Source organism: Neopsephotus bourkii, unplaced genomic scaffold (assembly GCF_033783945.1).
Source record: "Neopsephotus bourkii isolate Nb327-2 ecotype Australia unplaced genomic scaffold, CSIRO-AGI_Nbou_v1 NB_518, whole genome shotgun sequence".
Taxonomy (NCBI): Eukaryota; Metazoa; Chordata; class Aves; order Psittaciformes; family Psittacidae; genus Neopsephotus; species Neopsephotus bourkii.
The window spans coordinates 868,474-891,272 of record NW_026901019.1 but is presented as its reverse complement, the minus strand read 5'-3'; the positions used below and the strand labels follow the sequence as shown (position 1 = coordinate 891,272).

The 22,799-nt window shown below is 45.3% G+C and overlaps 1 protein-coding gene across 1 annotated transcript; it reads left to right on the top strand.

Annotated features, from left to right (window-relative positions):
* The first annotated feature begins 1,848 nt into the window (after positions 1-1,848).
* Positions 1,849-22,443, top strand: ACBD3 (acyl-CoA binding domain containing 3). The gene is made up of 8 exons (XM_061350492.1): positions 1,849-2,148; positions 10,257-10,398; positions 11,390-11,530; positions 12,280-12,438; positions 14,444-14,618; positions 17,905-18,097; positions 19,239-19,523; positions 20,359-22,443. Exons 1-8 carry the CDS (start codon positions 1,887-1,889, stop codon positions 20,568-20,570), a joined length of 1,569 nt encoding a protein of 522 aa, XP_061206476.1. The 5' UTR covers positions 1,849-1,886; the 3' UTR covers positions 20,571-22,443.
* The last annotated feature ends 356 nt before the right edge of the window (positions 22,444-22,799 follow it).

Below are 22,799 nucleotides of genomic sequence, written 5' to 3'. Positions count from 1 at the left end.
AAGTAAGATGCTTGTGGAGCATCCTGGATTTAGCTTGGCCTCCAAACACACAGGCAGACTAAGGGCTGGTTTTGCTAGTGTATAAAATGAAGTAAATATTTCATTGTTTTGGTGAAACATAAAAAAAACAATAGGGATCATTGAGAACTTCAGTTCCTTTTACTCCAAGGATGTATTTTAGGGTAACAAATTCAGAGTTTCTTAAAGCAGGAACTTTAATCTCACAAAGGATTAAGCCGTAAAATTGATGCCATAAGAAAATACTTACGAAGTGCAGACTGCTCAAGCCAAGCAGAAAACACGTATCAAAGCTCTGAAAACAGGCGTTTCAATACAAGTGGTTTTAGAAATGAACTAACAAAATGAAATTGGGTCTGATGCTGAAGTGACAGACTTGTAAAACAGGCTTGTATGAGGAGCTAAGATCATCTGTCCTGCTCTTCAGTGTGCTCTCTGAGATAGCACCAAGTAGTCAGAACAGAGGGCAAACAATACGGTGTTATATTTGGTCATAGAACTGTAGAATGGTTTGGGTTGAAGGGACCTGAAAGCTCATCCAGTTCCAAGCCACAGGCAGAGACACCTTCCACTAGAGCAGGTTGCTCCAAGCCCTGTCCCACCTGGCCTTGAACACTGCCAGGGATGGGGCAGCCACAGCTTCTCTGGGCACCCTGTGCCAGTGTCCTCAATCAAAAAGACCCCAACCACAAAACCAAACCAAAATGCTAGTGAAGGAACTACAAAAGATTTCCAATTGGTTGTGAAATGCCTTTTGAAGCTTAGATGATTTATCATCCGAATCAAACTCTGCCCCATCTGTAGTCAACAGCACCCTGTGTGGCACTCACTCTCACAAAATACTAATGGGAAATGGAGTACTTTAAATTAAAGCTTTACGTTTCTTCTCCCTTTCACCGAGAGGCTTCAAAGCACTCTGTAAGCGTGACAGTAAAATCCCTTCAGCATTCCTGAGAGATTAGCAGATGGATCTGGAGCTCCCTTGCACGGTACATAAACTCCAGGGCGGTGTGACTGACTGCAGATAACCCAAGGAACGGGCTTCAGTGAAGGCTGCAGAGCTGCACAGCTCCCTTCCTTTGCATCGGCTTCGGGAACCACCAGGCAGGCACAGCCTCCGTCTCCGTTTGGGTGGGAAACGGGACCAAGATGACCTCATGGTAATACAGTCTTTCCCAAAATGCTGCGAGGAGGCTCGCAGCCTCCCTGAGCTGGGAGGGACTGCCTCCCCTTGCAGCACATGGTAACAGGGTCACAGTGATGGTGTTTCATGGTCACAAGGGAGTGCGCTGATTGCAGACATAGCTCTTGGAGAAGTGATTGCCGTATACTCTCTCTGCCTCGTTTTTTCCCTCTCCTATGCAAGGCTTGAAGCCTGTTTCCTTCAAGAGGAGCAAGGGAGGTCAGTGTCAGACCCCCAGCTCTACCAAGCCCTTTTGGCCTGCTGTGGAAAAATCATCATTCCTTTCTATACAGCAATCAAACAGCACGACACTTCCCCCTTCCCCAAACACTAACGTACTCTCCTGCACGCTGGGATACGGGTTTATTTCCAGCCCCATTCCCGACGGGCTGCGGCAGGCCGACACCCGCGGGTGTAACCGGGCCTTGGGAGCCGAGCTCCAGCCGCCGGGAACACGGAGAGGGGGCACAATGCACCTCATGGGCTCCAGCGGGTCAGGACGCCCCGTCCTCACCCTGCCATGGGGCCCGGATGAGGCGGCGACCGAGGTGCTGCGGGGCCGGCAAGGGGCGGGGGTGGGAGCGGCTATAGCCGAGGGGCGGGAGCAGGGGCTGGTGCGGATGTTCCGGGTCGGAGGGGAGCGGAAGTCGGGACGTGGCCGCCGCGGCGGAGCAGGAGGCGGAGGATGGCGGCGGTGCTGAGCTCCGACCGGCTCGAGGTGTCGGTGGACGGGCTGACGCTGAGCCCCAACGCCGAGGTGCCGCACTGCGAAGCGCGGCCGGAGCAGGGGGACCCTGCGGCGGGGCGGAGCCGAGCGGGCCCCGGCTCCCCGGGCCAGGCGGAGGCCGGCGGCGAGGTGGCGGCGGAGGAGGCGGCGCTGAGCCTGGAGCGGCGCTGGGGCTTCGCGCTGGAGGAGCTGTACGGCCTGGCGCTGCGCTTCTTCAAGGGTGAGTCCGCCCGCGGCGCGGCCCGCACACCCCCAGCCCGCACCGGGCTGAGTCCTGAGCCGCGGCATCGCCGGTCTGCCCGCCGAGCCGGAGCCCCGCGTCCCCTGGGAGCAGCGAGGGGCGGCCCCGGGGGTCGGTGCTGCAGCGGGCTGGGGCGAGCTTCGTGTCACGGCGGTCGGAGGTGGCGTGTGGGGATGCGGTTTTCCCGGCGAGGAAGGTGAGACTGGGCAGGGGACCGAGGGAAGGGCCGGGCGGCTGCTCCCGGCTGCGGTGTGCCCGCTCCGTGGGGCCGGGGAGGCAGTTCCGAGGGTTTGTCTAGAAGGAGGAATCCTCGCTTGTGGCATGTGAGGAAAACCCGTGTAAACGTAGGCGAAGAGTGTGCGCTTTGAGTGTCATCGGGTCTGCTGACAGGCAGCCCGGGTGCTGGCGTGAGATGCTGTGCCATCCACAGGATGCTCTCTTCTTCGTTGCTTCCAGTGCTGTCAGGACTCCAGCTGGCAGCCGGGCAAGGGAGCCGTAAAACACCCAGGGTGTAGAGCTGGAGCGCTTGTCTGGGGATCCCCTGCAGCCAGGTTTGTTTGTGCAGGGACCTTGCCACACTTGCTTACCTAAGAGAAGGAAATGGACTGTGGTTTCGAAGGAAGAGCTGTCTTCACTCTAGCGCTCCATTGCGCTGCAGCATCTGAGCACCTCGCAGCCATGTGTCGCTGCTGGAGCTCAGGCAGCTGCCGCTGAGCGCGGGGCACAGAGCTGGGAGCCCAGCAACGTGCCTGTGCTGGCTGGGGTGCAGCTCTGCGCTTGGAGAGGTCACGGTTGTTAGATGACTCCTGCAGGAAAGCTGCCTCTTTGGAGGGCAAGCACACTGGCAGGTGGAAACCGTGCTGCAAGGACAGAGTTGTCTGTTTCCTTCACTTCGGCTGACTTGCGCATTGACAGCTGTTAGGAGCTTCTAAAGCTCTGAGCAGGTTTCGTGAACACTCATTCTTTGACCCTATTCTGATGCCCTTCTGCAAAGCAGGTTTTTTGTTAGCCGCTAATACAGAGAGATACTTTATTTTAAGCTAGAAGATCCATAAGGATTCATAAGGGTCTTCCTGTTTTTCCTCTTCTTGTGTGTCAGAAGCTGCTGCCACCAGGTATCAGCTTGTGGCAGCATTGTACTTCTGTCTCTTTCTCCTTTCAAGCTGCTTGAAAGAGTTCTGCTCTGGTTTAATGAGCGTTTATTCTTAAAACATGATGCGGAAGGAAATGGCTCTGCAGTAGCAAATCCCTTGTCTCGATCAGCTGTGGCCTTGTTTTGTCTTGGGTTTAATATTCTACTGGAACCTGCCTTTACAGTGTAAGAATTACACATTGTGAATGAGCTTATCCACATTATTGCTAACCTGTACCTGTTGGGTATCATGTGTTAATGACATTTATGTTTTACCTTTGTCTCCTCTTCAATGGAGTGTTTAGGTTCCAGTTTCTTGGCTGTGTTGTTTCAGCCGTGGGGGTTTTGTTCCCTTCCTTTCATTAAAAGCTTAATTTCAGTATGTTTCAACTTACTGCTGCTCATTTTTTAACCTTCTGCAATTTCTTGTGAAGCATGGCTTTGCTCCTAAGAAGGGGATTTTCCACGCTGTATGGAGTTATCAGACTTTCCAAGTGAAGACCTCCTTCCTTTTTCCTTATGGCTGGGATAAGTCACGTGAAGTCATTGCTCGTATTTTCATCTGTATTTTTGTTTGCTGAAGGTGGCATAACACGAGGAGTTTTATTTATAGCTGTGGTGGTGAGTTATAGGGGTTTGTAATAGTTCAGCTCGCTGATTCTGCCAGCTTGTTCTATATCTGCATGGCTCTGAAAATAATTGGTCTCGTTTCCAAATGATTTTCATGCATCCTGTGTCAAAACAACTGTGGGAGTGGGCATGGTTGTTTAGCAGCCTTGTAGATGCCAAGGAACAAGTACGGATTTCTCCTTTTCTCCGAGGAGCAGCATATGGGGAATCTGGAAGGTTGACCCGTGGCTGATAGATCAATGCTGAGATCCTGTTTCTGGCCATTCTTCTGAAAACCATACTGATTTGGAGAGGGGATGTGTCTTTGAAAAACTCTCTTAAAGCTAGTTCATACTCATGCCTCAGTGTATGATGTTACCTACTCACACAGCTACTACAGAACAAACAAATGACTCAGGGCAGTGCAGTAGTATCTGGATTAATAGTGGTGACCGGGGTGGAAGGGGCTTGGGTTGGGATGCTAGAGGAGTCCCTGTGTGAGGTCAGAGGGTAAGCAGCAATCTCTAGTTAAGCATCTTCCTTTCTGCTTCACTGAGCAGGCTTGAGTTCTCTCGATGTAACTCATCATGCTCTTTCTTCCTAGGAAGATTGAATCTGATAAAATACTTTGGGTTTGCTTATTATAATGGCTGCTAACACTTGTCTGTGGTGGCATATTGCATGTAACAGAATTGCTTGAAGACAAAGACAGGGTGGGAGTGCACATAAACAATGTGAAAAACACAACTGAAACTAGGCTAAGATACCGAGGAGACTCAAAAGCTACTTCATCCTGTCTCTGGTAAAGACAGAATCAGATCTAAAATGCTTGACCCTGGGTCACTTCAACCATCAGGCCTTAGGCTGTGCAGGAGATGTGTGCCTGCTTTTTGTACCATCCATAATGGTTGTGAAGAGAGCTTTTCAGAATAACACAGGCATAGAAAATTGATGGTTAATAGCGTTCCAGTCTATTTTTCTGTGAGAAAACAAGAGCCTTCCTCACAATATGCACTCTTTCCCTTGCTGCTCTTTCAAGCCTAGCTCAAGTCAACCAGCATTGTGGCTGCCATTAAGAAGCTGCTCCACTGTGCAGGATCCAGTATATATTGGAGAACATAGTCATGTTACTGAGAGGGGTGCCTGTGTTTCTCTCTGGGACTGTCTGTAATTATGTGTCCTGGGCAGCTGGCAGAACAGAATTGTCTCTGGTGGCCTATTCTGCTGTGGTAGGAGCTATGCCAGGGAAGGTAAGTTGTTTAAGGTGTGAGCTGTGTCCTGCTGTAGGAGCATGTACCTTGCACAGCTCTGACAGCAAATCTCTTCCAGTACCAAATGGCTTTATGGTTTTCCACATCCTGTCATTGAAGTACCAGTGCACCCAACCTCTGTTGTATGACAGTCCTTGAAGTGTTCATGCACTGTCTAAAGTGATTCGCATGCAGCACGTTTGAGTAGACAGTATGCAAACCATATCATTTTGGTATCTGAAAGCTCTCCTGGTATGTTAAGTATTCTGATTTTGTTTGACCACCCCAAGTTATTTCCTCTTATCCTAACAAGAATGTGTCTTTGACCTCAGCAGAACATTGTTGTAAATTGTTTGACTTCACTTTTGTTTTCAGGGTTAATTTGATGGCATGGTTGCAGTTGATGAGTTAAGCAGGCTCTTGTTTTCAGTGTGAAAACCCCTGTAGCATATCTGTGTTTGATGTGAAGTTGAGCTGTGATCACATTTAATTGGAAAGGCCAATTGGTAAGTGGTTTGGTTGATGCAGAACATCCTCAGAAGAGGAGAATTAGGAATGTAGGTGTGCACTGGATTCTGCAGGCAGTGATTCAGTTCTTGTGCTTCTCAGTTTTAGTCTCGCTTGTTAAAACTTTACCAGTTAATAGCATTAATGTGGGACTTCTGCTTTTACAAGCTATGAGGTGAAAAACTGCAGTTCACAAACTGTCTTCTAGCTTCTTCCAGATGACTCTGCTGAATGCCATCCTGTAGGAATTGGGCATTCAGAGTGAGTACAGCCGGTGAAGTTGGGATGGAAGCTGCAGCATGGTGTGCCATGTTTCTTATAGGGGAAGAAATAATCTGAAGTTATTAGAAGTAACAGTATCTTAAATGGTGCAGTCTCTTAAGCGTGTTTCTTAAACTCCCTTGAGTCTAAATGTGTGGTTTTATACCAATTCATGTCAATGGTGCAGTGCCACCAAGTGACATAAGCCTCTGTTATCTGCATTTCATTGCTAGTTATAGCTTCAATTTCTGTTGTGTTTTCATGCCAACACAAATGGTGGTCAGCGAAGTGCCTGTAGCATAAGGAGGGTCGTTAATGGTTTAAGTACTGGTTTTCAGGGTTATTCAACTGAGCTGTCCTCAGTGGATCTCTCTTTTGCAGGCATCTAAACAAAGGAGGCACTGTCAAGGGATTGCTTTCTGGGCTGTGAGCACATGCTGCTGGGCTCTGTTGAGCTAAAAGAAGTCTTCTGATCTGTAAGAAAGCTGAGACGTTCTCTGGCCCTGTTGGGTCAGACACAGCAGTGGCATAGGGAGGGATGTATAGTTGCCACACTACTGCTGTGCACATCCTTTGGATTTCTCAGTGTGTTCCCCAGAGCTCTTTGATGTTCTTCAGCTTCCTGGCAGCTGTATTAGATGTGTGGGTAATACTTAAATGGGACATTCATGGATGCTTGAATAAATTTGGCGCTTCTACTTGTCTGGACTCACTGATGCTGGTTTTGGCGTATCTGACTCTGCAGATGGCTTCAGGTCCTCTGGTTCGGTTTAACAGCAACAATTCCAAATCTTTGAAATGATTATATACTGTGGTTCATGCTGAAGAATTGGACTGAAAAATAGCTAATGTACAACTGCGCTCTCTTGACTGGCTCTAAATACTTTGCTGAGAGTTTGCTTCTAATCTGCATTATCTACAAGTTGCTGAATGCCTGTCTCGTACTCTTTCTCATCTGTCTGTTTTCCTCTCTTATTTAGCATGTTTGTTGTTCTTCCCTTGGGTTGCTGCTCCTTGTAAATGTAGGCTTTTGGCTTCTCTTTATAGTTAAGGCTTGAGGTCTGACTTCTCTGTTCTGTGAAAATGCAGATACGTGGTGTACAGCATGGGAAACATTTTTATTCCCTTTAACCCTCTTCAGAAGCAAGTTCAAATACTGATGATGTTAGCTGGCTTAGGTAGCAGTCTTGGTACAGCACATAGCTATGGGTTTTGGCAGACAGCTCTAGGTATGCAGGTTGTGCAAGGTAAATTATGCCATAGGGTCGCCCTTGAGATACTTACTTTGCTCAGAAGCCTGGGAAGATTTCAGTGTAGTACCCTTATCGATGGACTGGCTTTTAAGCACACTGCCCCAGGATATGAAGTATGATTTCGAAGTGCATGTTGTTCATTGAGGCTAAGGGAAGTGCTTGCTACCTGATAAGCGAGTTCTGAGTCAAATATGAAGTGTGAAGAGTTAAGGAAAAGCCAGAGAGCAGGAGACCTGATACTCGGGGAGAGATTTGGACATGAAGGTTTGCATCTCGTAAGGACCACAGACTTGTTGGGGTGGGAAGGGACATCTGGGGACTGTAGAATTTAGCCCCCTGTGTTCACAGCCAGCTTCTCAGGACTGTGTCTGTTTGGCATTTGAATATCTCCAAGGCTGGAGACTTGGGCGGCCTGTTCCAGGGCTTGAGGACTCTCACAGTAAAAAACCAAACCAACCAATGGCTCTTATGCTTAAGTGGAATTTCCTATCATTGAATCACAGAATGGTTTGGGTTGGAAGGGACCTTAACGCTCATTCAGTTCCAACCCCCTGCCACTGGCAGGGACACCTTCCACTAGAGCAGGTTGCTCCAAGCCCCGTCCAACCTGGCCTTGAACACTGCCGGGGATGTGGCATATTGCAGTCTGTGTCTGTTGCTCTTATCCTTTCACTGAATACCACTGAGCAGAGTCTGGTTCAGTTTTACATCCCCCTCTTCTCCACCCCACCAGGTATTTTTGGAAATAGTTATTTTTGTAGAGAAAGGCTTCTGTCTTTTTGAAGCTGGAAGCTATATTTGCTGTTAAGTTGTGTGACACTGGGGAAGAGTGAATGCTTGAGATTCTGGAAGAGTGAAGTGGTCCTCTAAGAACAGGTAGTAAGTAATTAAACATTTACCTTTCTAATTCTTTGATTCTGGCTTCCTAACAAATGGCGTGGATGTAGTGGTTCATCATGATGTTTTATCTACGACCAGCAATGTGCTGAACTTAGTCTGTTGAAAGTACAGCTTCTTGCTGTAAGCACCTCTGTGGGTTGGCTTCTGATTTCCAGAAGTATTCACTTGGAGTTTCTCAATAAGCCATAATGGAGGTATTGCCCCTCCTCTTTCCTTCTGAGATTTGCTGCTTTTCCTCGCAATAACTCTGTTCACAGGCATCGACTGAGCAATTTTGCTACACGTAAATGTCAGCCTTAAAATTCAGGTGTGAGTTGGATTGTTCAGTTTGGGGCTGTAAACAGCTTGTTCCAGAGGAGAGCTGGAAACGAGCTGCAGCTCTGCCTGCAGTTCCTGACTTCACGGGGAGCAGTTAGTAGTACAGTCATGCGAAATGGCTGTTGCTTACTTCTGGTAATAACTCCCTCATTTTAGCCCTTCCAGAAGGAGATTATGCTTATTTATTTGTTTTCTTGCTCAAGAAAAAGGTCTTTTCTTAATGAGCAGTGTAATTACGTGTAGCGCTGCTTTTTCCTGTGATTTGTTTTGACACTTTAAATGTGCTCAGCTAAGTCCTAGCTGACTAATTCATGTATAATTTTAGATCAACGCAAGTCTCTTCTTACCAGTAAGTGCGTGGCAGGATCTAACCAGATCTGCTCCAGAAGGTGTTGTGGTGGAGCCATTGGAATTCTGATTATGTTCAGGTTTACGCTGCCTGTGTCTTGCAACTGGAGCTCTCTATACATGTTGGTGCTGATGGAGTCACCTCTAAGACTTTTCATTTATTCCAGCTGCCTTGGCAAAGTGCAGCAAAACAATTCCCTCAAGGAAAACTCTCGCTTAATTCTAATTTTTCCCGTCTGCAGTTTTCCTTGCCTGAAGGCTTGCTTTTTCCACTCCCATTGAGGCGAAGAACACGAAAGGAGAGCAATCTGTAAAGTTAACATCACCTCTTTCTTTGTGGAAAACCCTTCCTAGCCACTCTACAGCAGAATTGGCAGAGACATTTGATTTCAGTTCAGGTTTTTAAGTATTTCAGAGCTATAAATCCATGTGGTGTGATGCTTAACTGATTATCATAAGTATTTATGTGATAACTTGCTAGCTAAGAGTGACTGGATGGTGTGATGAAAAACACATCACAATTCAGTTTCAGCAGCTGAAGTAGATATGTTTAACCATGCCAAGTGCAAGGTCCTACACCTGGGTCGGAGAAATCCCAGGCACAGCTGCAGGCTGGGCAGAGAAGAGATTCAGAGCAGCCCTAAGGAGAAGGACTTGGGGGTGTTGGTCGATGAGAAAATGAACATGAGCTGGCTTCAGTGTGCGCTTGCAGCCCAGAAAGCAACCGTATCCTGGGCGGCATCAAAAGGAGAGTGACCAGCAGGTCGAAGGAGGCGATCCTGCCCCTTTACTCTGCTCTTGTGAGACCTCACTTGGAGTATTGTGTGCAGTTCTGGTGTCCTCAACATAAAAAGGACATGGAACTGTTGGAACAAGTCCAGAGGAGGGCCATGATGATGATCAGGGGACTGGAGCACCTCCTGTATGAAGACAGGCTGAGAAAGTTGGGGCTGTTCAGCCTGGAGAAGAGAAGGCTGCGTGGAGACCTCATAGCAGCCTTCCAGTATCTGAAGGGGGCCTATAGGGATGCTGGGGAGGGACTCTTCATTAGGGACTGTAGTGATAGGACAAGAGGTAATGGGTTAAAACTTAAACAGGGGAAGTTTAGATTGGATATAAGGAGGAAATTCTTTCCTGTTAGGGTGGTGAGGCACTGGAATGGGTTACCCAAGGAAGTTGTGAATGCTCCATCCCTGGCAGTGTTCAAGGCCAGGCTGGACAGAGCCTTGGGTGACATGGTTTAGTGTGAGATGTCCCTGCCCATGGCAGGGGGTTGGAACGAGATGATCTTACCATCTTTTCTAACCCTAACTGTTCTATGATTCTATGATTCTGTGTTTCTTCTGGACAGGTCTGTACTTCATTTGAGTTTGTCTAACTTTTTGTGACTTGACTTTTACTCATCTTTTTATGGAGGAAATAATGGTAGTGGTTATACAAAATGTTCTTTGCTGTCCCATGCTTAATCAATCCCAGCAGTAAAATTGTCTTTTGGTATTTTTCCTACAGAAAAAGATGGCAAAGCTTTTCATCCAACATATGAAGAAAAACTCAAACTTGTGGCACTGCACAAGCAGGTTCTGCTGGGACCTTGCAACCCTGACACTTGTCCTGAAGTTGGATTCTTTGATGTGCTGGGGAATGACAGAAGGTAAAAGGACTGGTGCTCTTCTTGGTCTTAACTCTGCTTTTCCTGTCTGAAGATAACATCCAGTTTCCACAGTAAGAAGACAAGTATGTGGGTTGCCTCGATATGTGTGTATGGTAGTGGAAAGTGAAAGTGGCCTCTTCAAATGCATCTTGGAAATCTGAGTCACAGTTCAGTAAAGGTGCTAACAGAAGGTTATTGGGTTTTTTGAACCGCATTAGGAAAAGCTGCTGTGCTGACAGTCTAATTTCTCACAGCAGTGTGAGGCTTCGTGGCTCTGCATTTAATGTGCAGGGCCATTTTTCATCCTAACCCCCACACCAGGGTTATAGCACACCAAGCCTATTGCCAGTGGTAGCAGCCTTCACTTCTGATTTCAGATACCTGATGCATTCAGACTCTGAGTAAACCTTTATGAGATCTGGCCAGTCCCAGTGTCTCTCTTGCGTTGCTTGTAGTTCAGGCTGCGCTTGCAGTGTTCATTGTTGCTGTTTCTAGTGTGAAGGTAATGTGCAACACAGCACTGGCTTCTTGGAGCTGAACCATCTTGGAGATGGATGTAGCTTTCCATTAGGAAGAACCAGGCTGTTGCATTAAACTAACTGAAGCGCTATAATCAGTGGTTGTTACCATGTTTGTTCATCCAGTAAAATGTATGCATTCTTTCCCTCAAACTAGAGTGGAGGGAGGGCAGAAAAGTATTTCAGGTTCATTTGTTAGCTGGGAAGCTTTTGGATGTAGTTCAAAATTCTAAGGAGGGTTGATGGCATGTATGAGATTTCATCTAAGCACTGAGTTATGCCTGTCTGAAGGAGTTCTGGTGCAGGCAGAGGAGAGCACTTTGGGGAGAAAGCTGTTGTTGCTCTGAAACTGCATATAATAAACTTTGGTCCCCTGTCTCCCGATTTTTTTTGCTTTGCTGGGTTCTCAGAGTTCATTGCTGACTTCAAAAGAGTTGAGCCTTCTGTTATTTCAGCTGATTTCTCTCTCTCAGGAAGGAATGGGCTGCCCTTGGAAACATGTCAAAGCAAAAAGCTATGACAGAATTTGTTAAGCTCCTGAATAGGTGCTGTCACTTGTTTTCAACGTATGTCACTTCCCACAAGATAGAGAAAGAAGAACAAGAAAAGAAAAGGTAATGTTTGAGTCCTTTGATGTTGGAGAATATTGAGTGTGTTAGCTCTTGACCTATGGACAGTATCACAGGTAGCTTAGGCTGAAATCATCGTGGGAAGAGAAGGGCTTGAGGTTGAGGTGATTCTGCTACCACTTGATCTCTTTTAAGCCTTTTTACTTTGCCAGTAATGAATGATTGCCTCTGAGGTGAAGGCTCCTAGAATATAAAGAGTTGATACTGTCATCTGCTTAAGAAGTACACACTTCACAGTGTCTGCACCGGTATGTCTGTGGACTAACCATACACAGAACATGAAGCTGTCAGGTGCTTTAAGCTCCTCTTCTAGCATGGGTTCACAGCTTGACAAAGGCTATCTTCTCCTGTCATTTACGTATCATCTGATTATTAAAATACAGTATCCATGGGTTTACTGAACAGATGTTAAAGCTTGGGAGATGTCTTTAAGCTTTCCAGGCAATTTTCTTCTACTGTTCTCTGCTAGAGATGGTATACTAACAGGTTTGAATACCAAACTATAATACAGGGTTTACACTTGTTGTCATACTGCAGACTGCAGTAAAACTGAACAGTGATATGTTTTCTTCTTGTGTCCAACAAGACACTTCTCTAGGCCAATTTCAGTGGGAGGAGATGATACCAGGCGAAAAACCTTGTTGGGTAGGCAAAAGGCAGGTTACAGCATGTTGAAAAGAACTCATCCTAGGATTGTAGGAATGCTGAAGTAGCTTATTGAGTGGATATTGCAGAAGAGAAGAGGAAGAACGAAGGCGGCGTGAAGAGGAGGAGCGTGAGCGTTTACAAAGAGAGGAAGAAAAACGTAGGCGAGATGAAGAGGAAAGACTTAGAAGGGAAGAAGAAGAGAGGAGGAGAATAGAGGAGGAACGACTTCGCATGGAACAACAGAAGTGAGTAGCTGAAACAAGCAACACATCAGAGAAAACAGCTGCCTTGCACTTGAGACAACTGTATTAACTGAATAGTTATGCTAGGATTGAATAGCTGAAGTTCAGAGCACTTGAGTCTGGCAGTGATGTTTTCATCCTTAGCTGAGAGGGATGCAGTATGTCGTGAATAATTATCCTTACATGTTATTGTATGCAGCCTTCTTGGATCAAAGTGCCAGGGAAGCTTTGTTTAGAGAGGTTTTTGGATTCAGGGGCTGCACCTCATGAAAGCTTGTTGCTCTGCTTCTTAAATGATTAACACTGCACTCAGCTGAGCAGAGTTAAATGTCCAGCTGGAAGCATTGTTTGAACTGTGACTTGAAAGTTTCTATCCTTTCACAGGAGATGGAGCCTTGAAAAAAGGATAACTGCAGTTCAGTGGGGTGTTTTGAATGCATGGCTGGAATTTTCTGATGGGGTAGCCCAACACTACGTCCTTAAACGTACTGCTTTTCTAGGAAATGTGAAGTGTCTGCAGGTCTCATTTGTACACTGGCAATCACTGGATCTTACCACCTTTCTAAAAGGGATGCAGCATTCATGGTCAAATGCACTAAACCTCTGTTTGTAGCCTGAACTAAATTGTTTACTTAGAATATACAGCTCTAGTTATATTTCATTGTTCCCATCACATCTACATGTGCTGAAAATGTGGATCTAGCTTTGCACACATAGTATTTAAGAAAAAATGATATCATCAAAGCTGCTTCAGTAACCAACCGTTTTCCACAAGAAAGACGTCTTTTCAGGAGGTGGCTCTGAAGCAGATCCTGTGTTTGCTGTGTTTGAGGAGGGAGCAAATAATTAGTCCAGAAGTTCTGCGGTTTGTTTAACATGGTGAGAGCCAGAGGAGTGTTAAATACAGACATAAATGAACAGAGAATACAATAGGAACCATTGCACAGTGCTAGGTAACAAGAGCTAGTGTATGCCTTGAAGTTAAGAGAGTTTTATTTTAAACATAAGTAGCAGATGTGTATTAAGTGATCGTAGCAGGTTACAGAGATAAAGAGTTTAGACAGTAAAGGAATGTGGGTATGTATATACAGACCAAGTGTATCTAAACTGGTCATAGTTTTGGGAAGAGTAATTGAGCCTTGCCCTTTAGTATACTAAACCAGTCTAATTCTGGAGGTTTTAAAGGATGATTTTTGGGCAGGAAGAAGAGTGGGGAGGAAAGAATTACACCTGCATTTGTGTGATGCTGCTTCCTTCTTCTGTAGCATTGATAGTTTGTCGCTGGTGGATATAACATGTGAGACAAACCCTGGAGCGAGCTAGTAGAGTTTTACTGTAGAGTTTTTGTTAGCTCTTTGGAAAGAGGAGAAAAACTGAGCCTGTGCACAAGTAACTTGTGTGTTCCTCCTGAATTTTCAGCAGTTGAGTTCATTGGAGGTGCAGATGCCCTGTTTGGCAGAACCTTTGGTTGTTCCTGAATTAGGCCACAGTCAGTCACACTTTTCATATTTGTTTGCATAATGTCCTGGGAAATTAAGATAGTAATGTGATGTGTTCTTAGATGGACCAAAAAGCATTATAAGCTGCCCACACCAGGTATGGCTTACCAATATCTGCAGAAGGGCTGCTAGAAGGATGGTTTCTGCGTGTTTTCTGGAGAAACCAAATGTGGGTATTTTCTGTTGCTTGTTTGAGTAATTTAGTCATGCATTTTTTTGTAGCACTACCTCTTGATCAGACTGCAGATTGAGAATTATGTAAGAGCTTTTGTTTCTTCAAGTATTGGGTAGAAATTGTTGCTCCCTTCTTTATATTCTCAGGATATTTTTTTGGCAAAGTTCACATTTGCGTGTGCTATGGGCTCTGTTCTATTCTGTAGATTTGTCTTAATTGGGTTTTGCAGGAATTGAATTAGCTGTCTTTGAGGCCACTTAAATCACTTAAGTACAGGGATTTCCCCAATCCCTTAGCTGCTTGTAATCTTCATACTCTCCTCCTACCAATCTAGGCAACAGATAATGGCAGCACTGAACTCCCAGACTGCTATTCAGTTCCAGCAGTACGCAGCCCAGCAGTATCCGGGCAACTACGAACAGCAGCAGATCCTAATTCGGCAGCTCCAGGAGCAGCATTATCAACAGTACATGCAGCAGTTGTATCAAGTCCAGCTTGCACAGCAACAGGTAAGGCCAAGCAGCTGAGAAACTTGGAGTTTGTGTTCCAGGCTGTCTCTGGAGGGTGCTTACTTGTCTCCTTGAAAAGATAATTGCTACAAGGGGAGATAGTGTCCTAGTGACTAATGTTGCTTCAGATTCAAACATGAGAGCCCCGTTATTTGATCATTCCAAGTAGTTTTCTGAAGCAGCAGTTAGTTAAGAAAATTCTAAGCAGCCATTAGTAATTACTTGGTTCAGTATTATTCTTGGAGACCAAAGGTGAAATGCTCTGCTGCAGCACCGACTGTGTGTGTAATTTAATGGGGGTACATACCAGTGCATCTGAGCATGAGCAAAGCTATTCCAGTGACTCTCTGTGTAGGTATCACCCTGAAGATCTGTGCAGAGCAGCAGCCTTTGGTCAGCCGTGTGTTTCCAGCTGAACATGTTTGCAGCACTGTCGTGTCACTGCTGGGTTTGAGAGTGGTCCTCCGTGTCAACTTGAGCACTACTGATTTCTCCCTCCTTTTGCATCTGTTGTCTCACATCAGTATCTAATCACGTTGCTCGCTCGTGATTTGGGTGGGAGGCCAAACTTTTATATTTCTGGTATCAATGGGTGGAGGTAGCACATTACTACTTTGCAGGGGTTTTGTGCCTCGGCTTGGAAGGCTAATTTTCTGTTTAGGGGAATCTTGTGTCTCTAGCAAAAGTGCCGTATTCACATCTCAAGCTGTTTTAAAGTTCAGAGATGTTCATCTGTAACTGTCTTAAACAGATGTAAGCCAGACTTCAGACTCTTGTATGTCTGACCTCTCTAAGCATGACCTGAATCTTAAATGGCCTATAGCTGCCAGCCTGAGATCTGTTGTTCTTGAGCTAAAGACTTGACAGGAAATTAGTTACTGAGTTTTAAGTCATATGTGTTCTGATGAGGTGGCTGTGCTCAGCAAGGAACTGTCCAAGGAAGAAAGCCATATGAACCCATGTGAACCTCATGAAATTTAACCAAGTGCAAGGTCCTCCACCTGGGTCAGGGCAGCCCCCACTATCAGTACAAACTGGGGATGAGGGGATTGAGAGCAGCCCTTCAGATGGGATTTGGGGATGAAAAACTGGGCATGAGCTGGCAATGGGCTCTTGTAGCCCAGAAAGCCAACTGTATCCTGGACTGCATAAAAAGAAGTGTGGCCAGAAGGCTGAGGGAGGGAGGTTAATTCTCCCCCTCTAATAGGCTATTATGAGATCGCACCTGGAGCCCTGCTTTCAGCTCGGGTCCCAGTACAAGATAGACATAGATCTGTTAGAGTAGGTCCAGAGGAGGGCCACAGAAATGCTCAGAGGTCTGGAACACCTCTCCTATGGACACAGGCTGAGAGAGTTGGGGTGGTTCAGCTCAGAGAAGAAAAGGTTCTGGTGAGACATTGCCTTTCCATAATTGAAGGAGGCTTATAAAGAAGACAAAGACCTTTTTGCAAGGGCCTGCAGTGACAGGACTAGGGGCAGTGATTTTAATCGGAGAGCATAGGTTTAGGTGGACATACGGAAGAAATTTGTTTTACAGTCAGGGTGGCCAGACACTGGTCAGGTTGTCTGGAGGAGTTGTGGATGCTCCATCATTGGAAGCGTTCAACATCAGCTTGCATGGAATTTTGAGCGGTCTGATCTAGTGAAAGATGTCCCTGCCTGTGGCAGGCAGGTTGGACAAGATTATCTTTAAAGGTCCCTTCCAAGCCAAACCATGATTTGATGGAGTTGAAGTGGTGTAGGGAAGGTAGAGGCTTCCTGCACTGTTATGGTTGCTCCTGAAGCTCAATGACACCTTAGTACCAGTGCTTTGGTGTCCTAGTGGTAAGAAAAGCTATAGCCTCATCAGTCTTGCCCTTCTGTAATTGATACTACTCCCTTGAGACTGAGGTGTCAGAGACGCTGCTGCCAATTTTCCTCAATGCTATCAGGCACTGCTTCTTTCAGTCATTGCTGCCTGCTTTCTACGTACAGAAGACTAATGTCCTCCTACACCTGGGCAAAACAGCCTTTCCTTTATAGTGGCTTACTAAATAGAAAGTCTGCTAGGCAGTGAAGCTCTTCTTTCACATCTCTACTTAGACAACTCTTGTAAAGGAAGGACGAAAAAGCAGCATGTAACTGAGCTAAAATTACCTAATTCTGCTTCAGACTTTCCTGAAGGCTTCTGTAACTCAGGCACCTTGGCATCTATTAGTGCACTTAAAAAGTCCTGTTCTGTCATAGTTACTATGGATCAGCTTAGGATGCCATTAATTTTGGAATGGCCTTATGCAATAGTTGTCTAGAAAAGTTTTTGCCACTTTACACTGACTCGCTCTATAAAACTGTAGTAGAAAGTGGATCTGGGCAGCACCTGTTCAATTGCTCAGCTTTGAAAGCTAACTGATGTTGGACTGTGCTGTCTTCATACTATGTTGTGTTCGTTCATCAAAGTCATGTGCTTATTAAGTTATTCTTTAAAGAATGGTACTATGAATTATACCTCTTCCCTGTCCCCACAGAAAAGCATGTGTAATCTCTCTGTACTGATAACTAGGAGCAGGGGAATAAGCCTTGAAGCTAAAGGGGTAATATGTCCTGCTTAAATCCAAAGGATGGTTGTTACCTTGTATAATCTCATTTCAGGTGTATTTAATCCTTTGTACAGGGACAGCATGATAAATTCCACCTAAAGAGTTTCAGTGTACGCGAGTCATGTTCTAAAAGCTGCACCTCTGAGCTTTAATAACTCCTCTCCCAGACCACTCACAGTCCTTGTGGCTCTTGAGCATCCTGCTTTCATATCAAACAACTGCCTTTGTGGATTTGATAGAGAGCCCTGTTGAGCAAGTTAAGTCACAAATTGGCAAGTACTTAACAGACCTCAAATACTTCCAGCTCTTTCAGACCTGGATGAGCTCAGGCTAGAACCCTTTGAACCCACTGCTAAAAGCCAGCAAACAAATCATCACTTTGACTTTGAAAGCAGTGTTCCAGGAATTACTGAAATGCAGAACTTCCCCAGTTAAGTGCAAGAGTTTGTTGTGTGTGCTCAGATTAACTTGGAGGTTGAATCTTTTTGTTCAGGTTGTGGCCACCAGTCTAGAGCAAAGTGAATTCACTTCCCCACATACTAAGTAGATGCAATTATCAGTGGTTAATGGAACCTGCTTATGGGCTTTTGTGTCGAACCTCCTCCTGGGGTGCAGGGGGACATTCTTTCAAGTGTCTTTCTGTCTCCCTCTTCCAGCAGAAGGTATCTTGGGATGGTTTGGTTTTATTGACTTCATTTCTGTCATTTTAGGCAGCCTTACAAAAGCAGCAGGAGGTGGTTGTGGCATCGACAGGGACACCCCTGACTACTGCATCGAAGGCAAATGCACCTGCCCCTGGGGACAGCCCATCTATTAACGGGCAGGCCAGTACACATGCAGACAGCCCTGAAAAGGAGCTGGATCCAGAGGTTTTGGAAGAAGCACTGGAGAATGGACCAAAAGGTAGGGCTGTCTAGATTCCTTAATTAAAAATACATAGTAAAGGCTCTTCTTAGGGTCTGAAGTATGGTTACCGTGGCTCTTTGCTGGGCTTCATTGGGTTATGCAGAAGCTAGCTTTGATTCTGGGTCCTGTCTCTCTCAAGGGAGTATAGTATTGCACAGGCAAAACTCAGCTTTGTGGGGAGAGAAAGAGGAAACAGTAAAGGCATTTCAGGCCAAGTGGATGGGATCCAGAACCTCTTTTTAGCCTTGGCTTGAAGGAAAGGAGCATGAAAGTTACAGCAGAAAGCCATTTTGTGCAGTAATATAGAACGTTCAGTCTTGTTTGAACTCGGTCAAAACTGAATGATTTAGCCCTGCAGATGAAAATAAAGCTAAATTCTTCCTTTCTCTGAACACTGCCCTACTTACATGCAGTCCAGATTGCTGCCCCCCCCCCCCCCATTTCCCACCTTCCTCAGCTCCTAGGAAGCTGTGGAAGGGGAACAGGAAAAGTTGCCTCCTAGTAGTGCTTGCATTGCTGTTATTGTTAGCTCTGTACTTTCATCAACAATCAGCATAGAATCAGCACCATAGAACAGTTTGGGTTGGAAGGGATCTTAAAGCTCATCTAGTTCAGCCTCCCCCCTGCTGTGGGCAGGGACACCTTCCACTAGATGAGGTTGCTCCAAGCCTTAGAGACTTTTTGGATGCCAGTATGAAACCAACACTAGCATGGTCCCTGTCTGTCTAATGAGGTATCCAGTTGTTTTAGTCAGGATCTGACAGTTTCTACACAAATACACCACCTCTGGTTCTGTCACATTAAAACCCCTTTCACTGAAGGGTTCTGTGCAATGTAACCCCATCGCCTGTCACAGTAAATTAAGTCTTCTGACTTTTTCTGTGTAAGCACTGTTGGTTTAAGTGTGGTGGATGGGTGAACTGGTAGGATTTGAATGTGCAGTGTCATATCTAAACTTGCACCGCATTTTGTGCAAGTTTCAACCATGAAAAGATGTTTCTTAAGGACATAAAAGTAAAAATAACTTGGAAGCAACTCTGATGCTTGTGGTCCTCAAGTGTCCCTAAGGCACACTTAAGCATGCAGCGTAAGTAACTGAAACAAAGCTTAACTGGTGTCTTTGCTCCCCTTTCTCCAGATTCTGTTCCAGTGATAGCTGCCCCATCGATGTGGACACGACCCCAGATAAGAGACTTCAAGGAGAAAATCCGGCAGGATGCAGACTCTGTGATCACAGTGGGCCGAGGAGAAGTTGTTACAGTTAGAGTACCAACTCACGAGGAGGGCTCTTACCTCTTCTGGGAGTTTGCTACAGACAATTATGACATTGGTTTTGGGGTGTATTTTGAATGGACAGACTCCCCTAATACTGCAGTCAGTGTGCATGTCAGCGAATCCAGTGATGATGAGGATGAAGAAGATGGTAAGTGTGCTTGTTTATATAATCTTCCAGTCCTGCAGAGCTTGCCTGATGTCCTAGTTCCCCCAGCTTCCATCTAGTTGGAATCTTCTCTTCACTTTACAATAGGAAGTGCAATTCTGGAAGTAATTTCAGTTACCTTATGTGGTCACAGTTAAGGCAGTTGAGGGTGGGGACATCATTTTCCTAAGTTTTACTTACTCCTTAGTGAGCCCTTGTGTCCAGCGCAGCTGTTCAGTAACCTAGATTGAAACCCTTGCTATAATAGAGCATAGTGGATCTGCATGCTGAAAACCTTAAGCAAAATCTTGCCCTGCTCTTCATGAGCCTTTCCTATGAAGGAAGTTCCCTTGAGGCTTCAGCAGGGCAGCTTTCAATAGAGCAGTTCCTGGTAGTGGCCAGGACTCAGGTCACAGCCTTTGCCTATGGGGGAGCCTAACATGCCACCAGGAAAAACCATTTTGAAATGGGCAAGTGATGTGCTTGGAAGGAATTGCTCTAACACAAGAAGCTGTGACCTTCTGGATATTACTCCGGAGTAATCACAGTAGTGTGTATGTCAGATCAGTAGCAGTCAGTGTTGGGTACTGTCTGAATGAAAACTAGGGTTCTCATTCAGTTTGGCACCTCTGCAAACTGACCGAGCTTTGGTTTTGGAGAGTTTTAATATCAAACTGTAAAATCCATGATGAAGTGCTCACTGTGCCTCTTGCTTCTGAATGCTTTAGCTGCTGATTTCTAACAAAGAGTGCCTTGTCCACCACAGATCAGTCTGACGTTCTGTTGTAAAGCATCCACCCATGTTAACTGACACCTTCCTTTTTTTTCCCCCTTGCAGAAAATACTAGCAGTGAAGAAAAAGCCAAAAAGAATGCCAACAAGCCTCAGCTCGATGAAATAGTGCCTGTGTACAGACGAGACTGTCACGAAGAAGTGTATGCTGGCAGCCACCAGTACCCAGGGAGAGGAGTTTATCTTCTTAAATTTGACAACTCCTACTCTCTATGGAGGTCAAAAACAGTTTACTACAGAGTTTATTATACTAGATAAAGGTGTGGCTGTGTCTGAGGCTGGGCTGTGCAGAAGATGTCATTTTAGTTGGAATTTTCTTCAGGCATAATGGATCCTTTTGAGTCTGTGTTTTATCCTGTCTGTATCTGTATGGTTTGTGTGAACTTCTAACAAGTAGACACTGGGATCTTCCTGCTCCATGACACTAATGCATATTGCATTGGGCTTAACAGAGGATCTCCCTAGCTCTTTTGGGTACTGGAGTTAACCAATGGAAGTCATTGGCTCCAGTGCTAAGGTCACATCAGTTGCATTTGTTAAAGCCTCATGAAAAAGGGGGAGGGAGTTGCTGGCTCACTGGCTGGGTGATCTGATGTTTCCAGGTCTGGATGCTTTGAATAACTTGTTAACAGTTCATTTAAAGTCCCATCAATAACTGGTAGATTTGGATGCAGTTTGCTGTGTAGCAAGTTTCTCTTAACTGTAACTGAATGTCAGATTTTTACACCATTAAAACTTGAAACTTTTAAGTTGATGCAGTTTAGAAACAAGTTGTCTCGCTTCTGTCCTCATCAAAGAAACATTCAGTTCCTTAAACCAGTGTAGAGGCTAAGATAAGGATGAAGAGCATCCTGAAAGTACAGCAAATAACCTCTTCTGAATGACAATTAAAAGTATATGTAACAAGGAAAACCTTAATCTCTCTGCCCTGCTGTAAACCCTAGAATAAAAAGTGACTCTTTGAGGCAGTTGACTTTGAACCAGGGCACAAACTGTTTCTAAGTTTGGTGGGTTTTTAATGGGGTAGACTAAAAAATATGTATCTCTACAAACCTGAAACCCGTTTTCTGCACAATGTTCTGGTTTGTCTGTTTTTGTAAGACCTGAATAAGCACGTTGTGCATCTGGAGAGCAGTAAGTCACTTTGATAAAGTATAGGAGTTAATGTTGCACTAGCTATGGAAATCACTGCCAGTCCGTTCTAGTCTGAGCTGGTGATACTTGGGTGCAGGCCTCCTGCTTTAATCTCTAACTGTCTGCAGAAAGGCAGAGTGCACATACAGATAATAATGTAGCTTTAATCTCAGTTCCATATGGCTTGGTTGGGGCATTTCATATTTTGTATAGTGGGAAAATGCAGGTGGCTGCTTAAGGCTGCAGTGAGAATCCTCTCTCCTTGGAGCCCTGCACCCCAGGGGGTGATGACTTGTGTAAGTGCTCTCTGCATGGGTAATGCACTTTGTTACTGGAAGAAAACGGTTACTTTGGGTTTCTCAGATGAGTTCTTGCAGTAAGACTTCCATTGATTAGCTGCAGCATGTACAGTTCCATGGCAAACGATGTTGGGTTTGTTTGAATGATCGGTGTGTACATACATGATACTTTCCTTTCCTCATACCAACCATGGAGATACTTCTCCTAGAGTGCTTAAACCTGTCATCTTACATTTGGTTCAGCAACACCGTACCAGCTTCTAGCTAGTTAGTGCTGCTTTATCCAAATGCACTGTACAATGTTCTGCTCTTGTGTACATACAGTATATAAACCACGAGTTTAGGAAGTACCTTGCTTTTAAAGAAAACTGTATTTAATGTAAAAAAAGAAAAGGAAAAAAAAAAGAAAACCCTTTTAAAAAGGCAGGCACTAATATATTTCTTCTGGTCTTCAATTTAAATCTTTTCTTTTTGTCCATACAAAAAATGTTACAACTTTTTCCTTGGAGAATCTCTGTTCTTGGGAGCGGTGTTTGTCGCTTTAAATGGCAGCACTTACTGTCATGTGTTGGATGTTAGAACTCTTCCGTTTCCAGACTTTTTTTATTGCCTCTGGCTGTTGATTAGTACAGTACAAGTGCGATTTCAAGATACCTTGAGATAGTATTTAATCCGAATTAAAATACATTTATCTGTAATGCTGTTGGCTTTTTATTAACTTGGAAACCTTGGCATTGCTGCGTATGGCTGTTGTCTTCCCTCTCGTCTGTAAACCTTCCGTACCGTGCAAACACCGTGGTCTTAGCAGCCAAATCACTTGGACCACAGACTCTGCACAAACCTCTGGATGAGGCCATTTGTTAATACTGGAAAAGCCCAGCTTGAACAGGAAAACCTTTGGTTTTGAAAAGGTTGGATATGGGCAGTTAAGACTTATAAGCTGTTTTGTGCCTAGAAGCAAAGAGCCTACCTTTCCCCCTGCAGCTTAAGTCCCCAGTGCAGGCTCCATTGTCCTGAAAAGCCCTTGACCTAAAGGGCAAGAGGTAGGCATCAC

What these genes read in the sequence shown, in the direction of transcription:
- ACBD3 (XM_061350492.1), top strand. Translation starts at nt 1,887, where the DNA reads ATGGCGGCGGTGCTGAGCTCCGACCGGCTCGAGGTGTCGGTGGACGGG. An exon ending in TCCAGCTTGCACAGCAACAG is followed by an intron (nt 14,619 to 17,904) that starts GTAAGGCCAAGC and finishes CTGTCATTTTAG; the next exon opens with GCAGCCTTACAAAAGCAGCA. An exon ending in TGATGAGGATGAAGAAGATG is followed by an intron (nt 19,524 to 20,358) that starts GTAAGTGTGCTT and finishes TCCCCCTTGCAG; the next exon opens with AAAATACTAGCAGTGAAGAA.